This window comes from Podarcis raffonei, chromosome 1 (genome assembly GCF_027172205.1).
Source record: "Podarcis raffonei isolate rPodRaf1 chromosome 1, rPodRaf1.pri, whole genome shotgun sequence".
Classification (NCBI taxonomy): Eukaryota; Metazoa; Chordata; class Lepidosauria; order Squamata; family Lacertidae; genus Podarcis; species Podarcis raffonei.
Genome location: NC_070602.1, coordinates 133,104,915 through 133,127,298, shown reverse-complemented (window position 1 = coordinate 133,127,298; position 22,384 = coordinate 133,104,915). Strand labels below are relative to the sequence as shown.

Below are 22,384 nucleotides of genomic sequence, written 5' to 3'. Positions count from 1 at the left end.
CATAGGTCTGGCTTGCTTATAAGAGCTATGTACTAAATTCAGCACGTATATGAAAGAATTGAATTAAGTAGAAAGGCAACTTGAGTTTACTAGTCTTCCCTTCCCAAAGTAATGAAAGATTCTTTGTAAGTAGAAAATTGGCCTTTTGCCTGTGAGCTAATAGGTTTTCATATAGCAAAGCTTATCAGATGATTAATTTAATGGCAAAAAATCAGATGATAAAAATACTGAGCACAACTTAATTCTGTTTAATTTTTAAGAAAGCAAGCAAAATGAAATTGAGTTTCTCTTAAGATGATTTAAGATGATTTCTGTTTTTTCTTAAAAGTGCCTTTTTAGTTGCCACACAGTGATGTGATCATTATCTGTCACCTCATTGCCTTGCTGCCTCAATACGCAGTAAAATAAAAAAAAGGGGGACCAGAGAAGCTTGTGAAGTATGACTTCCTATCCCAAGACTCATTGCCTGCGATTCGTACCGCTTGACAGTAATGATCTTATTACAGTACTCTGGACCTTGAAGAGATTTCATGAGGAGAGTGAAAGGACGTGCCTCCATGTAATCAAGTGGCGCTGAATATTCCACGCGTTTTTGATCACATACTGATTGGGCACAGTTTTAGCCCATCTTCTAGTCAATTATGCATGGCCCCTTGTGCTCTTGTGATAGTCAGAAACATTGATAGCGGTTGTCTGGGTTTTGGCAGCCAGCCAGCGGTTTGAAGTGCCTTATGCGTAGTCATTCCAGGATAAGTGCTTTTTAGTTAGAATTGATTACCTTTCTTTAGGTTTTGCTTAATAGCAAAACTGCATTGGAGAGGGCTTCAGGTGAAAAATGGACATATTAGCCATTTAGAGTATCTGAACTCCTAGTCAATCTTTTAGCCTTCCCTTGTTTCTATCTAATTTATATTTAATGGTGTAATGTTTAGTAATATTTAAAATATTTCTTCTCGGTCGCTCCCAAACATACAACTTGAACTTTGGACCATCAGTTTTTAGATTTAACAAATTAATCAACTGTAATTTTTAATATACTGAAGAATTTGCTGGTATCTGCTGAGCTGACCTCTTAATTTTCTAATCCTCTAATAATAGGATTCAGATGTTACTGCTTTTGAGTCGTTCCGATATTTTGAGATTTTGGTCATATAAATGTTGTGGCCCCAATAATAATAATAATAATAATAATAATAATAATTTATTATTTATACCCCACCCATCTGGCTGGGTTTCCCTTGATGCTGGCCACAACAAAATCAATGAAAATTCATTGATATAGTAATAGTGCTCACAGAAGCCTAGCACCAAATATTTTAAAGAAATAAAACTACCTTCCAGTGAATCTGTTTAGCCAGTATCAGACTCGGATGCTGAGGGAGGGCTGAGGATACAGCCCTTGGCAACTATCCATGGCTCTTTGATTATACATAGAATGTAGTGTTATCACTGCTGTTGATATCCAACTTATATCTGATCAGTTTGTAATGGTTGACCTTTTGATCCCTTAACTAAGAACGGTATACTGGTTGAAGATGAATACACTGAAACTGAATCTAAGAAGCACTAGTAGTAGGAGCCCCAGGTGAACCTGAAGGAGGTGATTATCTCTCTGAAAGGTCAGGTACACCACTTGAGAAGGATACCAAACCTACCAGTTATTCCGTGGAGCTTAATAGTAGAAACAGCTAAGTTCCTACCATTGTTTTTTACCAATGACTTCTCAAGTTCTGCCTGTAACACTTCTTGCAGAACAGGGAAGTTGCCATCATCATTCATGCGTTAGTACCTTCCCAAATTAATGACTGTACGGCTGGACAAAACACAGGGCTGCATTTTGAAAGTCATCTGAAAACAACAGTTGATGCCGAAATCTGTGGTGCTTCTTTGGATCTCCATGAATCTTTCCTTAAATGGTGTGATGCGCAGGTAGCAAAGGCGCAGCCTTGCTCTGTTTATTTTCACTCCATGAAGGGAGATGTTCCCTAAGTAGGACCAGTAGAGCACAATGTTGTTTATTTTCATACACTTTTATGTTTTTCCCTTGTGCTTTGTTTTTTTTCTACATTATATTTTATATTTCTCTAGGTCTCCTCCATCTCTCTAGAAGACTTATTCTCCCAAGCTTTTTAAAGGGCTTTTACAGGCCCTTGAAGCTTTTGAGAATTTCTGAGACTTGGGCACAGAATGTCTTAAGATCTGTCTGTGCTGTGAGAGTCATGTGGTATGGCTGATTTCACACTATTGGAGCAGGCATCAGTTCGTACAGAGCAGTTCGCTAAAGTGGCCTTTGGTAAGCCCCTACCTTGTAGAAAGTGAATGTATGTGAAGTGTTTTGAACAATCAAGTGCTATAGGAATGCTGAATAGCCATTATTCAATGTCATGAGTTTCTAGAAAAAAGTGACTGTGCTAAATTGTTTGAGACCTGGTTTAGAATGTTTATTTGATTTTAGTTTTGACTTGAGTAAAAATAAACAAAATTTGAAAAGTATTCCATGTTCATTTTACAAGTAAATATCCCAAGAGTTTTTTCCAGTAGCAGGTTGAACTGAAGTACCAGTGGTACCTTGGTTTATGAACTTAATCCGTTCTGGAAGTCTGTTCTTAAATCGAACCCGTTCTTAAACCAACTGGTGCCATGGTGCCTGTTCACAGCCTTTTCTGTCACCCCTGGGTAGGGCCCCCAGACTCCGGGCTTCTATTATTATTATTATTATTATTATTATTATTATTATTATTTAAGTAAAAGTACAGTGGTACCTCGGGTTACAAAAGCTTCAGGTTACATACGCTTCAGGTTACAGACTCTGATAATCCAGAAATAATACCTCGAGTTAAGAACTTTGCTTCAGGATGAGAATAGAAATCGTGCTCCGGCGGTGCGGCAGCAGCGGGAGGCCCCATTAGCTAAAGTGGTGCTTCAGGTTAAGAACAGTTTCAGGTTAAGTACGGACCTCCGGAACGAATTAAGTACTTAACCTGAGGTACCACTGTAAGCCTCTACTTCTAAGAAGAAAGTTATGAAGCAAAATGTGCAGGAAGCCTCCTAAGCAGTTTCTGTGAAATGAGCCAGCCTGGCTGCTCTCACCTGTCAGTGTTATTAGCTGATGAGTGAAGTAAGAGCTGTAAGAATGCTTTTTTAAAACAACAAAACCAACCCTACTGCTTCTCCCCCCCCCCACTCTCCCTTAGTGCACCTTTCCTGCTTCTGTCTGATTTTCTAGTAGTCCTTGGACTCTCCATAGTTTGCCCTTCCTTTTTTCCCAGCAGCTAGGATGCATCTGTTCCAGTGGTCTGAGAGCAGATACTCTGCAAATACTAGGTGGGTGTTAATTAATCCCCTTCCCAAATGGCAACTGCAAAATATGAAAACTTTGCATAGAGGCTTAGGCATGTCTCCTGCTGAACATGAGCAGAAGTCTGAGCACTCCTTAAGAATTCATTGTATAATTAACTTACAGTACAATTGTATACATATCTACTCGAAAATAAGCTTCTTTGTGTTTAATAGGGCAACCTGTGGTTTGGTTTAGCATTGGCTCATTTTGTTACTGGCAACCCCAGAATGCTCTCAAATTTGAAATTGTCAAGAAAGGTTGGCGAACTCTGCTTTAGGGTGCTGCTTTTTCTTTTTCTTGGAAGAACACTGGTTTTCTAAACACTAGTAAAACTTTTCTGTTTGTTTGTTTGTTTTTTCCTTAAGGAGGAAATAGGTTTTTGAAAATTTAAGGTTGAGGTGGTTTATAAATAATGCTGGTGCACCTTTTAGCACATTGCTCTTTTTTCTGAATGAGTGACTTCAGCCATTTTGGGGGCATATAGAATCTACCAAGAGGTTGCTGTAAATGGGCTCCTTATAAATATAAAACTCCATTTCTTATTCAAGGAAGCTGCATCCTTTTGCTCTTCCACATGCAAGATGGAATTTGTGGCACACAGGCAAGGAATGTAATATTGCATTACAACGTAACAAACAACCTTGACAGGACAGTATGATGCTGCAGTTCTGATGTTGCCATCAAGGAAATCTATAAACTATACTGAGCTTTCTAAAATCATTAATGTGCTACTAGTATTGATGATTTCATTTCTTTGCTACGAAGAGCATGGCCTTTTAGCTAACATGCTGCAAACTGCAGCTTATAGTTTTTATGATATTCCTATTTCTTTCCATACTCTCTCTCCTTCCACCCAAAATCCATTGCATAAATTGATCTGGGGATCAGCCTTGATAAAATACCAGTCTTCAGCCCCTCACAACATCATAGCTGTATTGTTAGCTGTTCTTGATTATTTGGATGCTCTGGCAGAAGCTGCCACCTCTGAGTTGGAGGTGCAGGGAGATTAACTGGCGTCTGTCCAATCATTCGTCATACAAATAACAGTGCCAGTAGAGTGAAATACTATAAATCATTTCCCCCCAGGATTGAAACCTTTTATCAGTTGTGTCAGTTTCATTATTCAATAAGCGATTAGTAACAGCCATTGTCATTTAGCCATTTAGTTAACAACTCACAGCTTTTGGTGGCAAGGAAATGGTTTGACACTAGATTCTGATACAAAGGGAGATTTTAATATCTATCTGTCCAAATGAAGTGCAGGCAAACCTGCTAGTCAGTTACTTAATGCTGCCGTGTTTAACACAAGAAACTAAACTTTCTGTGATGCTGTGGTTATGGCTTGTGACATTTGGTGTTTGACAGTGAATTAAGTTGTTTTACATACTTTCAACAATTTAATCACGTCATGTAATTTAATGCTAAAACCTGCAAATACTAGAGTATTAGCTATTATCCTCCCTAGGTCACAAAGTCTATTGCCTAACATTAATTGTCCTTTCCTGATTTAGTTTGCTCACTTACATGCAGTTTTGCCAACACAATCAGCTGCTAAGCCCTGTGAACCTAGATCATATCAGGAGATATTATTTCTTGTCACTGGTGTCTGCCTTCATTTCCTTGTGTGATCTTTCCCTACGCCCTACGTGAGGCATTGGCAAACTCGGCCCTCCAGATGTTTTGGGACTACAACTCCCATCATCCTTGATCACTGGTCCTGTTAGCTAGGGGTGATAGGAGTTGTAGCCCCAAAACATCAGGAGGGCCAAGTTTGCCTATGCCTGCCCTATGTTAAGTGATGGTAGGAGGTGAAGAGAAGGGAGCCCTTACAGAGAAAGTAATGAGGAACAATCATCCCATCTGAGGTGGAAAGTCATGGTGGCAAAGCCAATCCTTTGCTGCCACAGCTGTGTCCGCACCACACTAATCTCCCCATCACTTTCCCCTCTCGGTTGCTGGCAGTGACTTCCGTGTTGAGAAGCCAGGTGAGCAATATCAACTCGCTCTGTCCCATGACTACTACCTAGAATGAACAGTTCCACAAATCTAAGGAGGACCTGCAATGGTGTCACCAGCCTCAAATGGTAAACTATATCTAGGCTTTGTGGAGTTCTAACACATGCAATAGAGTCTTTTTACCCTGTCAGTGCCTAGGGAGAGATTTCAGTCTCAACAGGATCAACACCACAAATGCATTCTCAGTTCCTAAGTTAATATAAAAATAAATCGACAGGTCCAAAAGGCTGATAGTATCTGTGTATGCCTTTAAGCAGAAGGACAACTGTTTGACCAGCAACTGTTCCGAATAAGGCAAGCTTGGAAATGCTTAGGTTTTTCAGAAGCCTGAATCCATTTTAGGATTTTGATCTGTCCTAATAGCAGCAGATCTGAGCCCATCCTACACTTCCTCTCCCATGATGTAAGCTCATTACAGATGAGGTAACTTGTCAAGGCAGTGGCGTAGCGTGGGTTGTCAGCACCCGGGGCAAGGCAAGTAATTGCGCCCCCTAACCCGTGGATTTGCGCCCCCAACCCTAACCCCCAGATGTTGCGGCCGGCCCCCCCTGCACCCCCCACGCTACGCCACTGTGTCAAGGGTGTCCACTTGGAAAAGCTAACCTTAGAAACTTACAGGATAAACGCAACAGAGCAAATGCAATATGCTCTTATTTTCCAGTTTTTGAAACTGGTGGTCCAGTGATCACAGTCAAGTAATTATGGGCCTTTTTAGATGGCATGTCTACTCATCATTAAATAATTATACCTTTAATTAGTTTCCTTAGCTGATCATTGCCTTTGAAATTTGATAGTATAATTTAAAGCTACCATAAAGAGACATTTTAGATGGCTAAAGAGTTTTTTTGTATTTATAAAGGATCTGCAGTGCTCCACTGTAGAGAAAGCCCTGAAATGAACAATCCAACTGCATTGGATGGGTTTGTCAGTCTAGTAGCATAGCATTTAGTTTTATGGGGGAAAATAGAAATCCAAATTACAGAACAAACACCTTTTTTATATTTCTCTTGTTTTAATATGTCCACTTTGACGTTTTAATACTAACCTAGAAATATGTAATGTTAATACATTGAATTAAGTTGAGATTTGCGGGGGTGGAGTGGGAATAAGTAGAATGCCTTAAAAACTTCTTACCTAATTAGGCTGTATTATTTTTATTCTCTCCCCCCCCATTTTTAAGTATACATAGATGGGGAACATGGGCACCAAAGTATTAAAACAACAATATGATACTCAAATTTAAGTGAAGAGTTTTAACTAAATAAAAGTTGGCCTTACAACAAAATGTCTTCCATCACCACCACAAAAATAAATAATACATTTATGTGAATCGAATGCGCACACCTCAATTTTCAAAACCTTGAAACCAAAAACATATTTGCTGGTGCCATCAAGTCTTATGTGCACCCTAATTTTTGCAACATAATTTGGCCAAAAAAGGTGCACATTACATTTGAGTAAATATGGTAAGTCAGGAGGGCTCCAGCCATGACTTGGGCAAGCCAACTCGCTCTGCTCCCCTCTGCCCACCTTCTCCCTTGGTTTTCTTTACTAAGATGCCAAAATACCATCTCTTTAAAACACGGATATCTAAGAATGAAGTTGCATTTGGAGTTTAGTAATGTATTTTAAGTGGATATGCATGTTTATAAGCTTTACATTTAAAAAGCAGTCAGAAAACATGCTATATTGCTGCCTGGATATCTCTTGAATTTATTTAATCACTTCTGACATTCCCATAGCTGTTGTGTGTTACTGGGGGTGGGGTCGGGATTGTGTTCCTAGAGCTTGTTGTAGTCAGTATTTGATTCACTGAATATGTCTGTTTCTAAACAACTCATTCCCACACAATGTCCCAGTTTGCACATAATGCGAAGCCAAAACATGTCTTAGCATGAACATGCTTAGAGAGGAGACTGCAGCTGCTTTGTTCTGCTGCTGCTGAGTTCCTGTAGCCAACTCATGGTTTGTTCTAGCATGTAGTCTGAAACTAGGCTCATGGTCTGTCTCACTTCAGACAATCCATGAGCTGGAAATCAAGAGGAAGCCTTACTTTACAGTTTGTGGTTTGTCTGGAATGAGACAAACCACAAATATGGGTCCAGACCAGTGCAGTAGCTACGGGGGCGGGGGGGTTGCCCTGGAGGAAGCCTCCAGAGGGGAATCATTGAATCTTGCAGCTTGTGTGTGCATGTGAGCAAATACATGGGGGGGGGAGGCTGCCAAACTGGGTCTTTTTTAAGCCTAGTTTTGCCCCTAGTCCATACAACATGCTAAGCCCAAAGTTTGCAGTAGCAGCAGGAGCATGTGTGTTCATGCTAAGTCATAGTTTGGCTTACCATTACATGTGAACTGGTTCACTGCTGTTGCCCTTATACTATATTAAAGAAGAAGATGTACCTGTTTTGTACAATGTGTTGCTGAATTGTACAAAAGAATCTATACATAGATATAACTCCTGAGAAATTATTCTCTAAATTATAGAAGCATAGTAAGAATACTCTTAAGACAAAAGGACAGGGTTATTATTTTAATAATGATTGCCCTTGTTAGTGCTGTGATCTTAAATTATTTCTCTCTGAACAGCCTCGTATTTATGTGAAATTTGCTTTATTTATAGAAATGTACCTCATACAATAACATTCAAATGTGGTCTTGTGTATGTGTGACCTTAGATTTTCTTACTGCATTGAAACCTTCTTCAGAAAGGAAAATAGTATGAATGAATTGGGTTATTTATTTTGTGGTGATATTTCCCAGATATGAGTGGCATTCTGGCTTGATCACAGCCCCTTTTATCCAGTCTAGGTGAAAGATCCTATTATTTCTCATAATTGATGCTGAGGGCTGTGGCGTTCCTCTTTTAATCAGCTCTGTTCAGCACACTCCAGGGATGTAATTCATGCACACTTTAACACCCAACATGGCTGACAAGGCTTAGACACACAACCTAACGGCTACATCATTTTTTAATCAGCTATCTGAGAACTATTTATCTAATCACCAAAGGACGCCGTCAAATTGAGATCAGTGATGACACTAACAAGTTTTGTTAATGATAAGGGATTGTAGAATATTTTTGTTTTGCTAGCAAACTGCAAGGAATAGTTATTTTAAATACAGATTAAATATTAAATACAGAAGAATATACAAGACATTGTGGTTTCCGAATCATATGTATTAATGAAGAGTGCTAAAACAATAAAATTGTTGATATTCATGAAAATCCTAAATTTTAAATGGAAAATCACATGAATAGTCATGTCATGAAAAGTTTGAACACAAATTCTGAGGTATCTTTGAAGCAGTAAAATCCTTTCAGGTGTAATTAGAACATTTCTTTCAATGCTTCATGTAAACTGATCTTAGATTTGTTCAAATGATTTTTTTAAAAAAAAAACTTCCCAGTTTGCTTTCCATTACTACCTTTGTATTTTTAATGAACTTGGCTTTATTTATTTGTTAATGTTACTGCTTGTTTACTATTGTGTTTTCTATAAGCTGCTTTGAGTGTCTCCTTTGTAAGTGGTGGACTGTTGGGAATCAATACCTTGATATATAATCTTTGGCAAGTGTTTGGTTCCTTCCATACTAGCCCATTGCTCTGAAACTGCTCTTGTTTATTAACTGTAGTTCTGGAGTATCCTGATAATGATGTTGCAGCTTATTGCATTGTAGTGTTTTCTGTGTTACCTTCCTGTTTTTTTAGTTCTGATACATGATGATTTTTTGGTAATAACAGAATTGCAGCATCAGCCCTACCTACTGTGTGTAGACAAAGCACTACTGCAGCTTTTAAAGGTGCCTGAATCTTTAATAAAGCACTGCTCATTTCATGTTTTCTGTTGAGCAAGTCAGATCTGAAACAGTGGTTCAGGATACTTCACTCCATTTTCTCTCTTGCCTTGTTTTCAGGTGAGGTATCCAAGTTAGAGCATGATCTGTAGCCATGAAATGCTTGACTATCTCCCTTGGGCTGTTTTTAAGGTCCCCCCCCCCATCCTTAGGGTTTCCCCCAAAACTTTTAATTAACATTGCTTGGAATCTTTGCTAAATGTGTAAACATTATAAAAGGATCTTGGCCATGGAGATGGCATGGCTTGAAAATATAGCACTATATTAAGTGTTTATGTGAAACCTCTTAGAATTCTTCTCATTAACGGTGGGAAAGCAAAGCTTCAATATTGCTTAAAGAAGCCTAGTCTGGAAGCAAACCTAGTTCTTTTGCATTGCATGTTCTTTGCCCTTTAAAACCATTAAGGCAGAACCTCTGGTTTTAAATATAGACTGCAAATCATGCTTGCCCCATCTAAAAATGAGCACTAAAAATCCAGATTAATTTTCTATCTGTTTGGAGATTCCATATAGCAGGATCTCCCTCAACCAACTCCTGGTCTAATACCGTATATGCTGCCTCTGGACATCTTATCTTGCAGTCTTCTTTTACTAACAAAAATACAGAATTTCATCCTGATCTGAAAGGTGATGAAACAGGAAGTTGTGGAGATATTCCTTGATTGTAAAATGCAAATGCAGCTTTCAGATAGTCTGGACTGTTGGCTTTCTCTTTGCCTTCTGGAACAACAGAGGACATATCTATTCCATCTTCAGATATGTGAAGGCTGCTGTTGTATTCCCCTTTAATTGTCTTCCCTGGGCTAAACATACCAGCTCTTTTAGCTGTTCTTCGCAGGATTTGGTTTCCAGTCCCTTCACCATTCTAGTTGCACTCCTTTGGACACGCTTCACTTTTTTTCAATATCATTCTCAAAAGTGTAGTGCCCAAAATTTTATTTAGTACACTAAATGCTGCCTGACTCGTGCAGAATAGAGCAGATAAATAAAACCATACTGGATAGTCAAGCAAAATCCTACCAACTTCTAATTCTTACATAGAGCAGCTTCTTCCCAAAAAGGCTCTCAGCTCTTCATAATTTATTGTCTCAATGTCTGTATAAATTCAGGTAGGTAGCCGTGTTGGTCTGACGCAAACGAAATAAATTAAAAAATTGTCCAGTAGTACCTTAGAGACCAACTAAGTTTGTTCCGGGTATAGGCTTTCGTGTGCATGCACACTTCTTCAGATACACTGAATCAGAAGTCACCAGACCCTTATATATAGTGGGGTGCAGTTTTTCTCATAAGGGTAGGAGGGTGGGGTGCGGTTTTTCCCTTCTGAGAAAAACCCACCCCACCCTCCCACTATATATATCAGTGTACCTGAAGAAGTGTGCATGCACATGAAAGCCTATACCCAGAACAAACTTAGTTGGTCTCTAAGTTGCTACTGGACAATTATTTTTATTTGTTTGTTTGTTTGTTTGTCCATATAAATGTTGGGCACTTGTGATTTTCTGCTGGCCTGAACTCAGTAAAGGGTTTCCTGGTTTAAATGAAAGAAAGGCAAACAATTTATTTGATCCATTTTGTAATAGTTTTGTACAATGTTGTGGACCTGTTATGAAACATATGGAAACCATCTATAAGCCTTGTGCCTATTTAGTATTGAAAACTGTCATGTTCAGGAAGGGGGAATACCTGAACCGTGAGGAGCAGAGTACCTGTCCTCGCCTTGGCCTCAGTCAGGAGCCGTACGAGTACAGTAGAGGTCTTGCTTCATTTTCCAAAATACATATACCACATCTTATATTTAAATAATCCCATAGTCTTAGAAAATGTAAACAGAAGTCATTCTTTAGTGTGCATATATTGGGCCTCATAAGATCATACCTCCAGATACCAATCCAAAGATCCTCCTCTCACAAACACATTATAAAAGCTGACAAAGGCAGCTGCTTGATTGGCAGTTCTGTTTACTACAATCAGCCCCTTATCCAGCAGGACATGTGATGTAAGCAAGTCTGCTTTGGACCACATATCACTCTTGCTAGTACTACTGAGTAATTATTAGAAGAGTGTCCTATTCTTCAGATAAAAAGGTACAAACAGTAAAGGAAATGAATTGTCCAATCAATATGAAATGTTTTAACTACAGGAAAATGCAATATAAATTACCCTTCTTTACATCAAGTAAATCATGGATATTTTCCATATAACTAGCTGTGAATATACATAAGAATATTCTTGTGCAACTAACTTTTTAATTGTTTCAGCTATACTGGCAACCCAGTTCAGAATATTGAACGGGCATATTTTCTTGTAGTGAACAGTTTGTAGCATTTAAAAAGAGCCCATTCACTTAAAATTTAACTATTGTGAGTGAGGCTGACAATATTAAGCTTTTAAGAAATAATGATAGTGTTTTGGCAGTTAAGATTACAAATCTTGTGCAGGAAGAAAGGAGCAGTTATGCAACTTTAGTCTTCAATCAGAACCCAACAGCCCATGTAATCCTTTGTACTACTGGCAGGAAAGAAAAGGGAGCTTTGTCCTTAGGTTGAGACCTAAGAAGCTGAGTGGGAAGACAGCTGAGGAGAGAAGACTGAGAATAAGAGTGGTCTAAGGAACAGAAACGTGGAGTTAAGTGTAAGATATAGGTATAGGTCTTGTAAGCAGATGCGGTAGCAGGACTGTCTTCCTTGAAGGTGGTACTGCTGCCTTGCATAACTGAATAATTCATTTAAAGCCCCAGCCAACCCCTGCACATATGGCCGGCCCACCCATGAGGCAAGGTGAGGCAACCACCTTGGGTGGCAGGATCCACAAGGGCAGCAGATTTGATCTCCAAAGAATGCCTCACCCACTGCTGCTGTCACAGTAGCAGCAACTGCTATGGCACACTCATTGGAGGCCAGATCTGCTGCCTCCTTGGCAGGCCTGCCAGTGCTGCCTCTACAGTGGTCTCTTGGTGAATAGGAGGAGCTGCTGGTCTCTCCTCCCACCCCTAGGAGTGTGGGGGAGACCATCAGCAGTGCCTCCTCTTTGCTGAGAGGCCGCTGTGCAATGCCACCTCCACACCCCTAGGAAAGAAAAGGCAGGGGCTGCCTTCTGCGATCTCCACCCATCCAGCATGATTCAGAGTGGGCCCTGTCCACCACCAGCCACAGCCTTTGATTCCCCCTTCAGCTGCTGGGTAAGGTAGATTTGATTCCACTGTCATGCCTCCATGTAGGAAAGCAGATATTGGAGGAAAGGCCTCTAGCTTTCCTTCTCCCTGGCATGCTAGTTTATAATGCACAGGGACTTCTTTGTTTGAAAGAGCCTGCAGTCTAAATTGGTGTAATGGAAGTTGACCATTTTATCTGGTTTTTGTGAGAACCAGACCATAGAATCCTGTGTTGGGGAGAAATGAGGGGACCATAAAATGACTCATTTTAGTTTTGTTCCCGTCCTCCTCCTTGCTGTGTTCTACAAATGGAGGATTGGAACAAGGCTTCGCATCAGGCATGACAAAGCCATGTGCTTTGAAAATATACTGCAGGGGAGAGGTCCTAGTGTCGTGAGCAGCTAGAGAGCCTGGGCATGGGAACTTGCCATGTGGCTCCAGGGACAGAAAGGGAGTAGCTGGGGGCTATGGACCTGGGAGGGAAGAGGACTATGTTGCAAAGAGACGCATCAGTCTCAACTAACCAGTGAGATAGCTAGCTGCAAGAGTCTTACATGCTAATCTTACTTTACCGGACAAGTCTCTTTTGACAAAATGATGCTAAATTGTTCCTATCTCAGTTCAGTGTAGACATGCTTTAGCACCATTCATGTATTTTACATGTCTAAATTAGGAAAGCTTTTTTTAATTGAAAAATTAGGACTACAATGTTCAGAATTGAATTAATTTAGAAATACTGTATTTTTTGCTCTATAAGACTCACTTTTCCCTCCTAAAAAGTAAGGGGAAATGTGTGTGCATCTTATGGAGCGAATGCAGGCTGCACAGCTATCCCAGAAGCCAGAACAGCAAGAGGGATTGCTGCTTTCGCTGCGCAGTGATCCCACTTGCTGTTCTGGCTTCTGAGATTCAGAATATTTTTTTTCTTGTTTTCCTCCTCCAAAAACTAGATGTGTCTTATGGTCTGGTGCGTCTTATAGAGCGAAAAATGTGGTAAATGGAAACTGAACTTATAGCATGTAATAGTGTATTTTTTCATACATATGGAAGCCTATATTGAACTAGTTATAAAACAGTAACTAGATTTCATGCAGTTATTAAACATAAATTTATTTTGGTTTGATGTTTCAGATGCAGACATACAAATGCCTAATAGCATTAACATGAGAGATTATTAATGAGTTCATGATTACTGTTACTTGGAAATAACATACCAAAATAAAGACAGTCTCCTAATTGTCATGTGAGTTTCTGAGCAAAGACGATTTGAGTTGCTCCCATAACTCCACCTTTTGAAGGTTGCCTTTGACTTTTTCTGGTGGGAACATGTGGTGCTAGCCAAGAGAGCATAGCACTGCAGATAACTGCCAGGGTAATTGATGTTGCAAATTTCAGAAACATATTTTGTCTGCTAAATATTCATTTTTTAAAAGAAAAAGGAATGACACTTGACACATCAAAGTTGATCATTTCATCAACAGGCTAACAGAGAATAAAGCTGAAGATTTAGTTCTTTTATATTGATACCAATGCTTTAATATGTGATTGAAACATGAAAAACTATAGAAGATGGAGCCAATTGGGAAAGGGGTTTTATGTACTGCAGATTTTCTCCTTGGCAGCAGGGTGCTGTGCCTAGACGTTACCTATTTATATGTAAATTTTCAGGAATAAAAGTTTTCAACAGGTGATTTTAGACCCCACACTGCATAATTCCTACTGAGGTTTCCCAAATCTTTTCTAAGAGAAAAGCTGTAATACTTTAAAAATCTCTCTCTTAATTTTTGTCTATAAACAAGATTAACTGCTATTATGCCTTCTCAGCATAAGTTCTTTCTTTAAAAAACAAACAAGGAAAGCAACTACAGAATTCAGGTATGCAATTTAACTTTTTCCCCTTGCTGTCATTAAATACAGCATGCCATATTATTGGTAGGAAAGTAGTCACAGGACATTTAATATCATGGGATATACAGTATAGATGTTCGTTTTCTAGTTAATTACTATTTTATTGATTGTGGGCAGATTGCAGGTCCTCATCTTGATAAACACCTACAGGGAAAAGGGTTGTCCAGCAAACTTCAGCATTTGTATCAGGAGAATTTCATGCAAGGTCTTCAGATAAGGGTTAGAATTTTCCTAATTTTTCTATTATAACTTTTGAATGAGCCAGCTGCAGTGTTGCATTTTGTGCTGTTTATAACAATATTAACAGCAGTATACAAACAGATTTTCACAGCTATCATTTAAATCAGTATTAGCATATGTACATAGATGTTGCATCTAGTTGGGCCTGTGTGTGTGTTAAATAGTACAGAATATGCATTGCTCAGTACAGATTCCAGTACAGTGGTACTTCGGTTTACTAACTTAGTCCATTCCGGAAGTCCGTTCTTAAACCAAAACCATTCTTAAACCAAAGCGGGCTTTCCCTAATGAGGCCTTCCGCCACCGGTGCCCTTCCACTGTTCAGCTTCCGTTCTTAGACCGAGGTAAAGTTCACAAACCGGGACACTACTTCTGGTTTTGCGGAGTTCGTAAATCAAATAGTTCGTAAACAGGGCTGTCCTTAAACTGAGGTACCACTGTATTCTGATAATCCCAGTTTTTGTTTAGAAGAGGGTGACAGTATTTGCAGTATTTCTGTCCTCATTCTACAGAGGTAAGCTTGAAGTACGTGGTGAAGTCTCAGTAGACAGATGGAACTTGGGCATAATTTATATTTATGCATACTTGCATATTAAAGTTACAAAATTCAATTGTCCTGCAACATATTTTAGGTTGTTTTATCACCAGATTTCTTCCTTCATGGCCGGATCTAGATTCTGTATTTCAAAACTCATTGCCAGGGCTTTGGAAAGTGTACACAAAAAGTCTATCACAGGGTCAGCAACCTTTTTCAGCCATGGGCTGGGCCACCGTCCCTCAGACCATATGGTGGGCCAGACTATATTGTGCAAAACAAAACAAATTCCTATGCCCCATAAATAACCCAGAGATGCGTTTTAAGTAAAAGCACATTCCGGGACCATCCACGGGCCGGACTGAGAAGGCAATTCGGCCGCATCCGGCCCACGGGCCTTAGTTTGCCTACCCCTGGTCTATCAGAATGAACATTGCACTTTAGACCACCTCAGAACACAGGAAGGACCGACTGGACTGTTTATTCAGGCACGAGACAGTACTTTGCTGTTATGAATCTGAATGTATAATGCTGTACTTCGGTTGACAGATAAGATATTGTACAAAGTTACATGTTGCAGGATCTTGATCCATGTTATTTTTTAAAAGAGCTGTAGGAAAGACAGGCACAATATAAGTCCTGGTTTCTTCCCTCAGTGGAAACTGATTTTGATCAGTGTTATGCCCTTCCCAGTAGAGGCTGATCCATAATGGCGAATAGTCAGTTCCACCTCGCATGGGCTCCGGCTCCACCAGTGTTCTGCCCCACCAGTCCCAATGGCCAACACTGCCCACCAATCCTGGATCCAATTTGGGATTGCCATAGTTGACGTGTGATTACAGATACCCTGCATAATTTGTGGCTTGTCCCTTAGAGGTGCAGCATGCAAATATATAAAGCTTTCTTATTCCTAATCAGTCTTGGTCTGTCTAGCCCCTGCCAAAGAGGCTCCATCAAAATTGTTATACCCCTCTTTGAATTGCTAGCAGTGTGGGGCAAGCATTATTAATATGGTGTTGGGCTACCCAATTATAAAGTATTCTGAGGTGATGTTCTGGAAACAGTTTAGTATTGGAATCCTCACTGTGCTTTAAAGATGTGCATGTTTTAATAAACTTCTTGTACTCCGACACTTAGGACAGAAAATAGCACCTTTCGCACAGGATGGATGTTTGTACTGTTTAAGTTAACATGAGCATGTGTTGTTGTTGGCATCCATCTTGTCTTGGGAGACAATGGAAGAATGTGCCATCCAAGGCAAACCATTGGATACTTACAGCACCTGCTGTGGCTGAAGAGACCAGTACATTTGGTTTCGCTGTTAGATGCACCATAGAATTTATTCTCTCTGTGCTCCTCCCAGAAGAGCATAAAGAGCATATTTAGTGTACAGTGCTTCTTCCATTTCATGTGCTTGAAATAACACAACTCACTTTCCTCCCTCTCGTCTCCTTCTATTGTTCCCCCACATTTGGGGAGAAATATTATATATGGGTGGGGCTTTCTCCTTTTTCCTTGTGATTGCTTTAAAAATTGCAATTTAAATGTGTTTACTGGCACACTATCATCTACTCTGACTGGCAGTAGTCTCTCCCAGATTCTTTTACTGGCAATTCCAGGAATTTTACCTGGGGCCTTCTGCATTCAACACTTCTGCACCAGCACTAAGCTGTGGTCCTCCTTCATTCCAATGTAAAACATCTTTCCTTGCTGCCATTATTACCACATTATAGACATAATAGTGCATTATCATGTGTCTTCAGTCAGATTCACATCGGGATTTCCTCCTCTTGCACTCTAGCCATAGTTCCACCAAGTGGCCCTACACATCTCACCATGCCCTGGCAAAACCAAATCTTGACAGGTGCACCTTCCATGTCAACCAGAAAATCATCCATGCTACGGCATCCAGATTCTGTAAGATTTCAGGGGTGGATCATTCCAGTCCCTCCACCCTCAGGTGGTACTGCCACAGCTATACCAAACCTCACCAGGGTATGATCTGTTCTTGACAATGAGCTCCGTACTCATTGGTACTTAATGGAATCAAGCCAGCCAACTCTGTTACAAAGAGCGGGTCAAGGGTATGTTCAGCCAAATTATTTGGAGCACTGATTGACTGGGATAACCCCATAATTGCCATAGATATAATGAAGTCCCAAAGTATCACGCTGGAGGCCACCTCAGCCTGGATGTTGAAGTCACTCAATGAACACTGGAGGGGTTCTCCAACACCATGTCCAACAGTTCAGCCAGGGCAGTGTTGTACAACCAGCAGGGAGCACACAAACACCATCTCCAGTCTGCCATGATGGCCCAGCACCAAGAACAAATACTCAAAACAGGTCACAGAGTAGATTGGCCTTCTGATGAGAGGGATCAAATTCACATGACTACCCCAACTCTGCTCCACAGATCTGAACTGGTGCTGTACTGAGTACAGGATGGGCAAAAGTTGAGTCAACCTTCTAATTCACCTACCCTGGTCCCTGTATTGCCCCTGTCACCCACAATTTTGATAACTGACTTATTTTGGACAGACCTGTAAGTCACCAACAGCAGCACCAGATCTGAGTGCAAGTTTTCAGGCTTTATCAAATCCTGATTGCAAATGGGCATAGTAGAGGAAACAAGGACCTTGATGTACTTCATCTCTCAACTCTGGATCATGACCCCCCCACCTGCCTTCCCCCTTCCTCCTTCCACCCAGTTCCAGTCACACAAGCACATGATGTCACACATTTTGAGCACTAAAATGATGACACTAGTGAAGGAAATCAATGCACATCTCATGTGTCCCTCTGCCCCACCTCCCACCCTGCTGAGGCATAATCTTATGCCATTGTGTTTGCTTCTGAGGATGTAATAAGGTGCACTTAATCTAAAACAGAAGTGAAAGCTTCCAAACCCAGCCTCAAGGCTGTACCAGGAGATGACAGTGGAAATGAAGAGCCCACAAGGCCAGCATTCACTTATTCTCATAATGTTGAACCATGCTCTGGCCTTATGACTGAGCAAAGTCACTATCTCCCATTCCCGCCTGCCTCAAAATATTGCTGTAGAGATAATGGGGCTTGTGGTCAGAACATGTAGTGTTGGTTTGTTAGCCACTCTAAGGGTGGCAGTACTGAAGCGTGGCATACAAATCTTTTAAATAAACATGTAGGAAGCCTGAACTCCCTCAAAGAAGGAAATTAAATAAGTAATAAATGATACTAACCCAAATCATACTAAAAATCCTTTGGAAACCAAAAGGAGTAACTAGTCATCAACAGCATCACTTAAACCTTGCCCTTCAAACAAGAATTTATACATTTTGTGTCTGAAAAAGAGTAAAATTTGCATACGGACAACATCAGCGTAAGTTAAAACAATCGTTAAGTTAATAACATGTAGGCAAATAAAAACGTATCTGAGGCCATTTGCCTTATCTAAATGTATTGCTCTGTCACCTGGAGTAAAAGTTTTATGGTTCCAAATATCAGGATTTATGCAATCGAATTTGTTATTTTGGAAAAGTGGAGTTTCTAGTGTGGCACTGACTACTGTGAATTACAGTCATACCTTGGGATAAATGTGCTTCAAGTTAAGTATTTTCAGGATGCGCTCCGCGGCAACCCAGAAGTAATGGACCACGTTACTTCCGGGTTTTGCCGTGTGCGCATGCACAGATGGTCAAAATGACGTCACACGCATACGCGGAAGTGGCGAAACGCGACCCGCGCAGATGCGAGTTGCGTTCGCTTCAGGATGCGAACGGGGCTCTGGAACGGATCCCGTTCGCATCCCGAGGTACCACTGTAATTGTAGTTATACCATTTGTCTTAGAGGAGAATACCTTTTCTATTTATTTAGCTTTTACATTTTGATGATAAAGTATTCTGGTTTAAAGTTCTTAAGAAGTTATGAGCTTTTGATAAGAATCTTCTTTCTGCTTGAAAAGCAAGTTGTTTAAAAGCTTTACTCTGGGCAACATGTGTGCAGCTGTTTCCCACATAGGCTTTTGCTTGTATTTTACTTCATATGCTACTTCAACCTTTTTTCCCCTCCCATTTTTTTCATTTTTTTCTGTTCTTTCTTTTACTCTTCTCTTTTTTCTCTCTCCCCTTTCTGCTCTCTGGATGCAGCCAAACGCAAAGCGTGGAAACTAAATCGTGTTGGTAGCCTGCGAAATATATACAGCAGCAGCAGCACCAACACTGAAGGTAACAAAATCAAAGCACCATCATGTAGATGAACTGCTCCCTCTCCCAGCAGTATCTTCATTGCCTCTCCCTTTCCCCTAAATCCTGGGATAGCAATAAAATTTGCCCAAAGCACGTGTGCTTTCATGTTGTGTATGCAGAGCCATTCCTTTGGTCTTTTCATCTTTCTGTTTGTGTGTTTTATTTTGCCATTCATGTTCCTTTCAGTTTACTTAAATTTTGACCTTTCCCTCTAGTCGTGGAGTAGTGATGTTTAAATTACTTCAAGAACCCATTTTCTTCAATTTTTTTTATTTTCCCTTTATACATGTGGGCACTCAATGTAATATTTCCCAAGTTATTACAGTTTTTTAAAGTGTTGGTATCAGGTGTAATGATCTGTAGCCAAATACAATAGTGTGCTGTGACATTTAAGTAACAGTCTTAATTTGTTTTGTGAAAGCATTCTCCATAATGCTTTCTGCAGCTCTAATCCAAAAGCGAGACAGAGCCAAACCATTTGCATGTGCTACTCTTGCTTGTAAATTCTGTATATTGTTGTATTTCTAAAGGTCGCCTGGTGCCAAAGTTCACAAATTGACTTACATTGCTGTTTTCAGTGAAGGCAGCCATCATGGCTTTTGTATAATAGCAGATTGAATTTCTTTCCTTCACCTTCATTTGAACAATGCAATTATAAACTGCCTTCTTTTCCCCCCCTTTTTTTTACAAAGGTCAAAGGTCAAAATTACTTGGAAACCAGGGGGGGGGGAATCTTCATCCACCATCTCAGGGACCGTATAAACGGTGATGCTGAATGCAAAATAGGTCACAATTCAGTAATCTTCTTGTAATGGGGGGAATTTTTTTTTCACTTAAGTGCAAACCAAATGGGTCAAGTAATCACAAGCGCATGCCCTTACACTAATTGACTTATTTTGGAATGATTATAACTATAATATTTTTCTTAATGTCACTGTTTTCTGGGCTGTTGGTTTTAGTGATTGAGAAGAGACAGCATTAAATCTCTTGTAAATTTTAAATTGCATGCTATTTCTGTAAACAAGTCCCTGTGTTCACATTCTGATCATTAACCTTTGGTGATTTATATCACAATCTCTTTTTTTCACAATTACTACTCTATCTCAGGCAGTTGCCTTACTTACCACCAGATAAAATGTATCTAGGACACAAAAGTGCTTTTTTACAGCCACTTGTTAGGGAACAATTTTACTATAATATTGGTTTATTTCCCATTGTAAAGATTAAATTGTCACCTTTTAAAATAACAAAGCTGTAAGCTCTGAGACAATATTTGCTACCTTTCAAATGGCTTTTAGAAGAAAAACTGGGACCAAATTAGTCATAAATATCCACTGCCTGGGAATAGTAAATAAGGATTGTTTTTCGCAGTTAAAACAGAACTGCACACGTTCACTGCTTTCACCCCCAAAGTGCTTCACTGAATATTTCTGTATTTTGCTCTTTCATTTGTTGTGTCTACATAGTGTTTCATTTCATCTTGATAATATTAGGTTTCATTATTCCCTAGTTATCATTTTGAGAAGTGAAAGTATATTACCTTGTTTGCCACCAAAATATTTATTTAATTAGAAAATGTTTAAAATATTTGCTGGAAAAAATATCCTAGCCGTGTGCTAATTGCATTATATATAAAGCGTGACTAATTTCCACCAACCAATTAAAAACAAATGTGCATAAAATGATTATTAAAAGCAAAGATAAAAATCAATAAAACATTCAAAACAAATATAACTGACACGTGATTGGGTAAGCTTGCTAAAACAAAGGTTTTCAGCAGTAAAACAATATAGCGAGGGCACCTCCTTACACCAATGGGCATAGAATTCCAGGTCAGAGATATTGCCACACTAAAGGAATTACATCTTTCAATGTGGAACAAACAAAAAGCACTTGCAAAGTTCAGGTTCTGCAAATCAAAGTAATCGGATAGGTTCATGGGGTAAGACTGTCCCTTAAGTGAACTGGTCTCAAGCCATTAAGGACTTGCATGTACTGATGGCAACACCTTGAGCATGGCCTGCTAATCAATCAGTAGCCACTGCAGAACTTTGACCAAAAGCTGACAAACTCTCAGTGTGGCAGCATTCTGAACTTAACTGTAGTTTCCAGATCAACCACAAGAGAAGCCACACATAGAGTGCATTGTCGTAATTCAACCTTGAATTTGCCACGGTGTCTGAACGACTGTGGACAAGCTATCCGGATCCAGAAATGGTTGCAACTCTCATACCAGTGGTTCTAATCACTGAGGCTGCTTGGGCCTCCATTGACAAAACTGGACCCAGGAGCACCCCTAGACTGTGCCTGCTCCTTTGGGGGAGTGCATTCCCATCCGGAACAGGCAATTGACCGATACAGTCAGATACAATAACCACTCAACCACAGAGCCTACATCTTGTGAAGATTCAAGATGAGTTTGTTTTCTCTCAGTCAGCCCACTACTGCATGCAGGCACCAATCTAGGGCCTGTATGACCTCCCACAGTTCCGATGTTATGGAGTAGAGCCTTTGCCCTAAGTCTCCTAATGGCTGCTCCCAATGGCTTCATGTAGATGTTAAACATCACTGGGGAGAAAATGGTGGCCCGTGGCACTCCATAGCATAACTTCCAGGGTTCCAAAAGCATACTTTCAGTTTTCAATAACTCACAAGGTGTCGGTGAGTTTCTCTTTAATCAGAGAAACAAAACAGCTCAGGCCTGACCACAGCAACTCTTCCCAGTGGTCTTGCCCCAGTGAAGCATTTGCAAGAGCTGAAGGTCTCCTCCTTCTACAGCTCCCTAAGTCCCCTCCTCCCCCAGGCCCTTCCCAAGCAACCTGAGACTTCTTTGCCTTGTCTCTTTGTTCTGCCTTCTTCATACGTCTGTGGCTTCTGGGACACCGGGGGGAGGGGAGCTTGTCACAGCAGGAAAGGGAGATACATATGCTTTTTCACAAACCTGACTCATCTCTGCCTTTTGGCTTTCCTCCCCCCTTATTTCAGCTTTTGCTTCTGCCTCTGATTCTGGACTGCTCTCTGTTACAGCCTCTTCCTGCTCACTAAACCCTGTTGCCTCTTCAGCTTCCAACACCACCTCTTCCCAGTCTGTTGCCTCTTCTCCCTCTGACCTC

The 22,384-nt window shown here is 40.2% G+C and overlaps 1 protein-coding gene across 6 annotated transcripts in view; it reads left to right on the top strand.

The window, feature by feature from the left end:
• Positions 1–22,384, top strand: part of AGAP1 (ArfGAP with GTPase domain, ankyrin repeat and PH domain 1) — a 326,368-nt gene that overhangs the window by 236,159 nt on the left and 67,825 nt on the right. For 3 of the 6 annotated variants that reach the window (XM_053362842.1, XM_053362861.1, XM_053362851.1), the window contains exon 15: positions 19,173–19,250. The exons of the other annotated variants lie outside the window; for them this stretch is intronic. In XM_053362842.1, coding sequence (XP_053218817.1) covers positions 19,173–19,250 — 78 coding nt within the window. The remainder of the gene's footprint in view (positions 1–19,172; positions 19,251–22,384) is intronic. 6 annotated transcript variants of the gene reach the window in all.